The sequence below is a fragment of the Denticeps clupeoides genome, chromosome 1 (genome assembly GCF_900700375.1).
Source record: "Denticeps clupeoides chromosome 1, fDenClu1.1, whole genome shotgun sequence".
Classification (NCBI taxonomy): domain Eukaryota; kingdom Metazoa; phylum Chordata; class Actinopteri; order Clupeiformes; family Denticipitidae; genus Denticeps; species Denticeps clupeoides.
In genome coordinates, this window is record NC_041707.1 from 41,701,102 (window position 1) to 41,710,901 (window position 9,800).

Here is a 9,800-nt window from a genome sequence, read left to right on the forward strand (position 1 = left end):
GTTTTCTAAAAACCACACTAAAGATCTGAGGTCAACTGGTACCTAGATTCCACACCAAGATGGATCTTAAAATAGAGGATTAGTCCACTGCTGGAGAGGATCCATGAATCCATGACAAGCTTGTTGAAAATGCATTTATTTCCATTTATCATTTCAATAACTTGCAACACACACAAATGACTGAATTAAATATAAAATTCTAACATTAAAACATCTGGGGTGGAGCAGAACTATATATAAATGAGGAACAACTTCAAATCATCTGCTTCTGCTGTGTGTGGAAAGTACTCAAGAAGCATATCAGGACACAGGGCTACAGAAGGCTGAGGGGCACTGGCAGATGGCGTCCACCAGGGGGCGCCACGATGTTCGAATGTTCATTCCCTGCAGCTGGGTGAAGAAACCTGTAGTGTGGACCGTGTCAGGCCCCAATCGGTACCACCTGTCGCTGCCTGATCGGTTCTCATGAACCTGAAACGCTTTACGGCAGACGCCGCGTTTCCGGATCCGCACATAACAGAAATTCATATGTGATAATATCTGGAAAAATTAGGTCTGAAATGCATTGCTGGTTATTTACATGTACATTTATAGCATTTACCAGACGCCCTTATCCAGAGCGACTAACAGTCAGTAGTTAGAGGGACAGTCCCCCCCTGGAGACACTCAGGGTTAAGTGTCTTGCTCAGGGACACGATGGTAGTAAGTGGGGTTTGAACCTGGGTCTTCTGGTTCACAGGCGAGTGTGTTACCCACTAGGCTACTACCACCCTTATCACTCAAATTAAAAAATCTCTCAGTTTTCTTATCATATAATTTATTTACATGGATTTTGTATTAATGACTGTTGTCCTGTACGACGATCTGGTCAAACTCAGCCAGCTCCCGAATGCCGAGCAGCAGCTCAGAGAACGACGGTCGTTCCTTCGGGGTCTGAGACAGAAAGGGCCAGAGAGTCAGTGTGAGTCTGTGTAAGTGTGTGTGAGAGTGAAAGTGAGTGTGTGAGAGTCAGTGAGTGTGTGTGTGTGAGAGTGTGTGTGTGAGTGAGAGTGTGTGAGTGAGTGAGTGTGTGTGTGAGTGAAAGTGAGTGTGTGAGAGTGAAAGTGAGTGTGTGAGAGTCAGTGAGTGTGTGTGTGTGTGTGAGTGTGTGTGTGTGAGAGTGAAAGTGAGTGTGTGTGAGAGTCAGTGTGTGTGAGAGTGAAAGTGAGTGTGAAAGTGAGTGTGCGTGTGAGTGAGTGTGTGAATGTGTGTGCGTGCATGTACGCGAGTGCATTCTCACCGCATGCCAGCATCTGAACATGAGCTTGTAAGCTGCAGATGAGGCCTTGTGCGGCCGGTAAAGTCGGTGACCCTGAGTGACCTCCTCTACCACCTCCCAATTGGTGCGGTTCTCAAACGGAACCCGTCCCTCTGTGAAGATCTCCCACATTAACACACCTAACACACACACACACACACACACACACACACACAGAGTGACAGAAGCAGGTTACGCTGTGGAGATTCAGTGGAGAACATCAACTCCGGAACGAGGGACATTGGGGAAGAACGTGTGGATTCAGGAGCTTTTTGTTTGGCCAGTGGAACCATCTTAGCTGCCGAGGAAACAGGAAGTCCTGCGCTGACAGCACCCACACGACTACGAACGAAAACCGCCACGAGGACGTGGGGACAAATGCATCATGTCACGGCGTAGAGGCCAACGTATGCAGGTCACCATGTGACGAATACGAGAAATCATAAGACCAGTCAATGCAGAGGTCACCGTATGGGGACACATCATAAGATGGAGGTTATTATGGGATACAGACAGAGCTGGTCCTGGAAGCCCAACACCAGAAACGTTCCTGCTCTGATTCTGATCCAAATGATTGATTAATGTCTCTGTTGATCTTTAATACTTGGTAGAGGACAGGCAGATGAAAGTCTCACCGTAAGACCAGACGTCCGACTTGCTGCTGTACTTGCTGAAGAGCACGACCTCTGGAGGAGACCATTTGACCGGGAACATGGAACCGGTGGAAGAAATGTACTGGTCGTCCAGCACATATCTACACACCAAGACACAAGGCCAATCACAGAGCCGCATGTCCCTCACAGCTGGTGTAGAATGTCCCACTGACCTGGTCATGCCGAAATCGCTGACCTTCACCACGTTCTGCTCGCTCACCAGACAGTTGCGTGCCGCCTGTGGACAACAGTCGTCCATTAAAGCATCACGGCCAAATGGGGTGGTCTGCAGTGTGAGAGTGTGTGGGGCTAGCAGAAGAAGGAGGATGCCGCATGTGTGTGTGTGTGTACCAGGTCGCGGTGGATGAAGCGGTGCATCTCCAGATACTCCATGCCCTCACAGACGTCCTGACACAGGGCGAGCAGCTGGTCGTTTCCCAGCATGCCGCTGTTCTGGCGCAGGAAGCTGAGTAGGCAGCCGTTGTCCATGAATTCGGTCACGATGCCGAGGGGCTTCAGACACACGCCGTACATCTGCACCAGTTTAGGGTGACACAGCCTCCTACGCGAACACACACGTCTAGGTGTTAGGTGGAAATTCTGTGGTGTTGAAGTACAGGAAGTGGTCATCTTCTGCTGTCAAGCCTACTTTTCTACAGACACTGAAGTGGAGATGGAAAATGTGGTTGTTAGATGGTGTGAGAATGCAGCTCAGGAAGTCGAAACCCACCTCCTGGGCCTCCTTGATCATGAAGTGTTGTTGACGCGGCTCGGTGTGTGTGTGTGTGTGTAAAACTCACATCATGACCTTGGCCTCCTCTATGAAGTCCTCTTCTGACATGGCTCCCTCTCTGATGGCCTTGATGGCCACTTTGTGTTGCGCCCTCCACTTCCCCAACCTGACCACTCCATACTGACCACTACCCAGCTCCTTCATGAAGGTCAGCTCCGACGGGTTGATCTCCCACTTATCTACACAAACGCAGAGACAACCGTCGCAGGGACAACATACGACACCACGTCTACACAAAAAGCTGGGAATATCAGACTCACCCGAACTGAATCCTGCCGTTGTTGGCTTGATTCGTCCTGCTGGTCCAACTGGGCACTTCAGTCTGGAGATAAGTCCTGTACGCCAAGCCAATACATCAGTAAACCATGGCAAACCATTTTCAATCTGTCCCACTATCGCGTCCGACCGGCTCCGCCCCCCACGACACGCCCCCTCCCCTGAGTATTAGGGTTTCTGGTCAGTCCCAACCCTGTAGTGTCTTACTTCCAGACGGAGGTTCCCTTCTCACGTTCCCTCCCTAGGAACCTCACAGTGTAATGGGCGTCAGGTGCAGCCTGTTACGTCCATTTAAACCCTGCAGAGCAGTTCACCAACGCGAGTACACGCCCCATGTTTTCTCCGAGTCAGAATCAGACAACGAAATAAGGTGGCGTAGCTTAAATACTGTGTGTAAAAGCTAGCGTAACAAGCAAACTACTAGCATATGAACCAGAAGACCCAGGTTCAAACCCCACTTAGTGTCTCCAGGAGGACGGTCCCTGTAACTACTGACTGTAAGTCACACAGGATAAGGGCGTCTGGTAAATGCTGTAAGTGTAAGAATATATAATACAAATATAATACAAATATGATACAAAATATAAAATGTAAAGGTGAGGTACAACTCAAAAAAGGTTATTTTACTGGCAACTGGACTTGTTCTGGATCCTTGGTTCCATTCCAGAGGGCTTTCTCAAGGCCTTTATTGCACACCAAAATAGAGGTAGAAAAATAGATTTAATGACATTAAGTGCCCGGCTGGCCACAGGGTAGAAGTTGTTTAGTCTGTTTGTCCTGGTTTTAATGCCCGACGGGTTATGTGTTAATGGACCGTTTGTCCATCTGTGGAACCCAGGATCGCGTTTAACCCCTGATGGTCAGGTGTCTAGTGTACATTCTCCACAGTCTGACGCGTGTGTGTCGTAGTGGGGACTGAATGTCCTCATAAAGACTGTGTTTGGTGTGTGTGCATGTACCTGCTGCGTTGTGTTCATGGTAGTGTATCAGCTCGGGGATGGAGCTGAAGACGTGTTTTTCTGCGAGGAAGAACTGTCCAGCTGGTGAGTGTCTGATCTGGTAGTGTCGAATGGTTCCCATCTCCACACTGCAGTGAAGGTCATTAATTGTCACACGTGACACACCACAGCACAGCACACAGTGCACACAACTGCATTTAACCCTTCATCGCCCTCAGTGAGCAGTGGGCACCATGACAGGCGCCCAGGGAGCAGTGTGTGGGGACGGTACCTTCATCAAGGGGGCCTCAGTGGCACCTTCAAGTCATTACACAAAATCGTTCTAATAATCGACTGACACAATCAACACTCAGGTCTATAACTAGACGTGTTGTGAGTGTACCTAAGTGCTTTGCTGTAAACCGATACGGTGTAATTTCCTGGTTGGCTTGAGTCTCTTACGATGAACCCTCCATCTTTACCCTGAAACACAAACACACACACATATGAGGACTGGGAGCCACAGAGCATAAAAGCTCTGTTTGTTTGTCTGTTTATGTGTATGTGTGTGTGTGTTTGTGTGCTTTCACCTCTTGTCTCAACAGATGTTCTGCTTTGGTTCTTGAGATGTTCTTGCAGTACCACCTATACACACACACACACACACACACATTAATTGTAGTACCTTTGTGCGGACCCTGTCTAATAGTGTGTAACATGTCTGTTAGTAACTAGGCTACTCTAATCCTACACCTGACCCTACACATCGGGGTTTTTCTGTGTGTACAGAAACCGTTTTGCTTGTGAGGACCAGAATTTTATGGGGACATGTGGGGTCTCCGCAGTGACGCGAAGTGGTAACACGCTTCAACTGTACACTCCTGTTGATGGAAATGGGCGTGTCTGAGGCTGTAAACTAACCCATGGCTGATACTTACGGTTTGGCCTCAATGGTGTCCGTTTCTGTGACATAGTTACTGGGGATGAAACCTTTATTTCTGCATTAGGAGAAACGCACAGACACACATACAGGGTGTTACAGCCAGAAGAAAGAAGAAACAGATGACTGTGTGTTTACATTATGACTATTAATCTGCAGTTTTTATATTTACATTCTTCGGAAAAGTTAGCGTTTTGGCACTAGCGCTACCAAATGAGGGACTGTCTACAAAGTCTCACAGACCATCGGCAGAGAAGGAATTTGCGGCAGTTCATCACAGAACATCACAGTAGAAATACATACCCAAATCCAATACAATACGGATTTTAAAAAAATCAAAATTTTGATCTATGAATGTTGGGGTCAAACCAGGCATCATTTGCACAATTTAACAACAACAACAACAACAACATTTATTTCTTATATAGCCCAAAATCACATACAGTATGTCTCAATGGGCTTTGACAGGCCCTACAGTTGACACCCCCACACTTGACCCTTCTGCACACAAGGAAAAACTCCACACAAAAAAAACTCTGGGAGAGAGAAGAAAAAGAAAGGAAGAAACCTTGGGAAGGAGTGATACAGAGAGGGACCCCCTTCCAGGGTAGAGTGAGCCTGCAAATGGTGTCAGTGCAGGGTTGGATATGATATAATGATAAGTCCTACGGTTGTAGGGTTGGAGAAGTCCAGGATGTAGTCAGTGTCATGGTCTAGATTACGTGTCCATAATGGTCCATTTGAAGATCCCTGAAGCTGTAGTTGTAATGGTGGTGGTGGCTGTGGTGACCCTCTGGTTTGTTTCATGGTTTGTCCTTGTAAAGCAGTTGTCAGGAACCAGCATTTATTTGCTGGTCTCTTCACTGGGGTCTGCCAGTAGTCTGGACGCTTGATTCCGTGTCTCGGAGAAAAACAAACAGAAGCAGCGGCAGACGGTTGCACTGTACGCCCGATACTGAAATCTGTGGTTATAGTGGTATATTGGTGCTACAGTGGCCCGGTACCCTAACTAGGACAGCCTAACTAGGGTGAATTTAACTTTGTCTAACAGGGGGACTCTGTGATAAACTGGACTTTATAATTGACACTGCGTCAAAATCAAGTGAAATGAGGGTCTAGGGCTTTAGCAAAAAGCCAGAGAAAACAGATAGGTTTTGAGATTGGATTTAAACACTGAGACTGTGTCTGAGTCCCGGACACTGACAGGCAAGCTGTTCCACAACTGCGGAGCTCTATAGGAGAAGGATCTGCTCCCAGCTGTGACCTTCTGCACCTTTGGTATCAGTAGTGACCCCGCACCCATTGATCGAAGGGGGCGTGGCGGTTCGTAAGGAACCAAAAGTTCACTCAGGTACTGTGGGGCGAGACCATTTAGAGCTTTATAGGTTAAAAGTAGGATTTTGTAGTCAATCCTAAATTTGATGGGTAACCAGTGCAGTGATTGTAAGACTGGGGTGATGTGGTCAAATTTCCTGGTTCTGGTTAGTACTCTGGCTGCAGCATTCTGTACTAGCTGGAGTTTACTCATGCACCTACTAGAGCATCCAGACAATAATGCGTTGCAGTAATCTAACCTTGATGTAATAAATGCATGGACCAACTTTTCTGCATCATGCATTGAAATGATATTTCTTATTTTCGCAATATTTCTAAGGTGAAAGAATGCTATCCTAGTGACATTATCTACGTGCGAACTGAATGAGAGACCTGCATCAATAATGACACCTAGATCCTTCACTTCAATACTCGGTGAGATAGAAAGGCTATCCAGGGTTATTGTGTAGTCAGCCAGTTTATGCCTGGCTGCTTGAGGCCCGATTACGAGCGCTTCTGTCTTGTCAGGGTTTAACAGGAGAAAGTTGGTGAGCATCCACTGTCTAATGTCCTTCAGACAATTCTCTATTTTGTTCAGCTGCTGCTTCTGGTCTGGCATTGCTGACAGATACAGCTGTGTGTCGTCAGCGTAGCAATGAAAGCTTATACCGTGTTTGCGGATGACGTCGCCTAAAGGTAACATGTATAGAGAAAAAAGTAATGGACCTAGGACAGAGCCTTGTGGAACACCAAACTGTACTTTACTATGTGAAGACGAAACACCATTGATGTCCACAAACTGATATCGGTTGGTCAAATATGATCTGAACCATTCAAGGGCTGTTCCCTTAATCCCGATAACATTCTCTAACCTGGCAAGGAGAATAGCGTGATCTATAGTGTCAAACGCTGCCCTCAGATCAAGCAGGACAAGCTGCGAGATGCGTCCCTGATCAGAGGCCAACAGCAGGTCATTAACCACTTTAACCAGCGCTGTCTCAGTGCTATGATGAGGTCTAAATCCTGATTGATATACTTCATGGACGTTGTTACAGTCTAGGTATGCACTCAGCTGCTGGGCTACGAATTTTTCTAAGATTTTTGATATGAACGGAAGGTTGGATATCGGTCTATAATTTGAAAGCTGACTGCGATCAATTTAATATCACACAACAGAAGGTTTGTTTTTATTCTATGCATGCTACACACACACACACATACACACCCGTGTTGGTCCTGCACTCGCCACCACAGCTGGTCCTGCTTGTGCAGGACGGTGTACTCCTCCCCCTTACGCAGGGTCAGGTCCGAGTCCTCCCGCGCCACGAAGTCGTACATCGCCATCACCTTCGTCCTCACACTGTCCTCTTCTGGGGGAGGGAAGGGCAGCTTGCGGCGAGAACGGTCAACCTAAACACACACACACACACACACACACACACACACACGTGGCTACATGCCTATATAGTACAACACAGACACACACGCAGCAGCATGTTGTCTTACTCTGTGCTGCTGGGACCTGTTCTTTCTGTCCAGACTGAGCCGAGTCCTCGTCTCTCTGGAAAACAGGCGGACAGACGGACTGACCCCATGACCTCAGAGATCTAGTGCCCCTTGACCTTTGTAGGTATGTGGATGATGCAGGTTTACCTGGTCTGCACTGAACAGCAACAGCAGCAGAATAAAGATCTCACTGAGTGACCTGGAACACACACACACACACACACATCATAACATCATTACACACACTCAACACACTCATCACTTTACAGTCAACACTCACACACACACACATCATTACACATCATAACATCATTACACACACTCAATACACTTGTCACTTTACAGTCAACACTCACACACACACGTTACATCTAACATCATTACACACACTCAACACACTCATCACTTTACAACATACACACACAAATTACACCCATTATTGCACACACTCAACACACTCGTCACTTTACAGTCTCCACACACACGTTACATCCATCATCATTACACACACTCAACACACTCATCACTTTACAGTCAACACACACACACACACACGTTACATCTAACATCATTACACACACTCAACACACTCATCACTTTACAACATACACACACAAATTACACCCATCATTGCACACACTCAACACACTCGTCACTTTACAGTCTCCACACACACGTTACATCCATCATCATTACACACACTCAACACACTCATCACTTTACAGTCAACACACTTTACAGTCAACACACACACACGTTACATCTAACATCATTACACACACTCAACACACTCATCACTTTACAGCATACGCATACACACACACACACACACACACATTACATCCATCATTGCACACACTCAACACACTCGTCACTTTACAGTCAACACACACACGTTACATCCAGAATCATTTCACACACTCAACACGCTCATCACTTTACAGTCAACATACACACACACATCATTACACACACTCAACACACTCGTCACTTTACAGTCAACATAAATACACTCACACTTATTCCAGCATCATCTTGCAAAAAATGTACACTTGTCACACAATAAACCCAGACAAATAACTGATATAAACCATAAAAACACACACATTCACACAATGAACTCACTGGAATGTATCATGTTGTGTAGCTGTCCCGCACTCCTCTGACTGAACACACGTGTGTTGCTGTTAAAGTGCCTCGCTCAGAACACTGCATGTGATACACACCCACAACAGCGCAAGACACGCTATATCTGTATGTGTGTGTGTGTGTGTATGTGTGTGTGTGTGTGCATGACGGGGGCGTGGTGACGCCAGCAAACCACATACACTCACTTAAAGTTAGATATAAAAATGTCACACACAGGACAGGAAGTCGGGTACAGATAAAGATGTGTGTGTTTCCAGAGTCACGGACGCTGCAACTCTGGCAGCGACAAATTAACTTCGCTTTGGATAAAAGCGTCTGCTAAATAAAGTAAAGTAAACTTCTGTAAAAGTGGCTCTAACTAGCATTGAATGACTGTGACTCCGCCCCTTCCCAGGTAATACGCCCATATGGGTGGTACACGGGTACCAGACAGGTGGTCCATATCAGATCCATCTTAAAATGAACCCCAGAACCCAGATGGGGAGCAAGAGTCGCTCCGATTCGTGATATGAAAGTTTACATGAGCATTGAAAGCCCCAAAAATCCTTCCACAACTAGACAAATCTGTTCGGTTGATCCATACGGGTTCTTGTGTCAAATCCATGTCATGGTCATGGTCAGTAAAATACGCCTGCTATGCCACCACATTTCAGGGCTCCACGTAATCAGTAGGTTGCCGGTTCGACTCCCAAGGTCCCACTGAGGTGCCACTGAGCAAAGCACTGACCCCACACACTGCTCCCCGGGCGCCTGTCATGGTGCCCACTGTCACCAAGGGTGACGGTTAAATACAGAGGACACGTTTCACCGTGTCACCATACCGCAGTGTTTCACAATGACCATCACTTCCCTTTGACTTGTTTTTATTTTTTGCTGATTGCTAATGTTGTTTTTAAATGCCGTATCCTGTCCAAATTTTATTGTATGAACTCTG

At 46.7% G+C, this 9,800-nt stretch overlaps 1 protein-coding gene across 3 annotated transcripts; it reads right to left on the minus strand.

The window, feature by feature from the left end:
* Window positions 1-120: 120 nt before the first annotated feature.
* txk (TXK tyrosine kinase) lies at window positions 121-8,976 on the minus strand. Of its 3 annotated transcripts, none has more exons than XM_028980214.1 (15): window positions 8,843-8,976; window positions 7,865-7,916; window positions 7,718-7,772; window positions 7,437-7,621; window positions 4,896-4,955; window positions 4,548-4,602; window positions 4,361-4,440; window positions 3,979-4,106; window positions 3,004-3,078; window positions 2,751-2,922; window positions 2,302-2,512; window positions 2,124-2,188; window positions 1,933-2,051; window positions 1,280-1,437; window positions 121-933 (listed from the first exon to the last, which is right to left on the minus strand). In XM_028980214.1, the coding sequence occupies exons 1-15, from the start codon at window positions 8,853-8,855 to the stop codon at window positions 838-840; spliced, it is 1,524 nt and encodes a 507-aa protein (XP_028836047.1). In that variant the 5' UTR covers window positions 8,856-8,976; the 3' UTR covers window positions 121-837. The 3 variants fall into 3 exon arrangements, with proteins under 3 accessions (XP_028836047.1, XP_028836057.1, XP_028836066.1); XM_028980224.1 differs by having other exon boundaries at window positions 7,865-7,869; window positions 8,843-8,910; XM_028980233.1 differs by lacking the exons at window positions 7,437-7,621; window positions 7,718-7,772; window positions 7,865-7,916; window positions 8,843-8,976 and adding an exon at window positions 5,567-5,624.
* Between the last annotated feature and the right edge of the window lie 824 nt (window positions 8,977-9,800).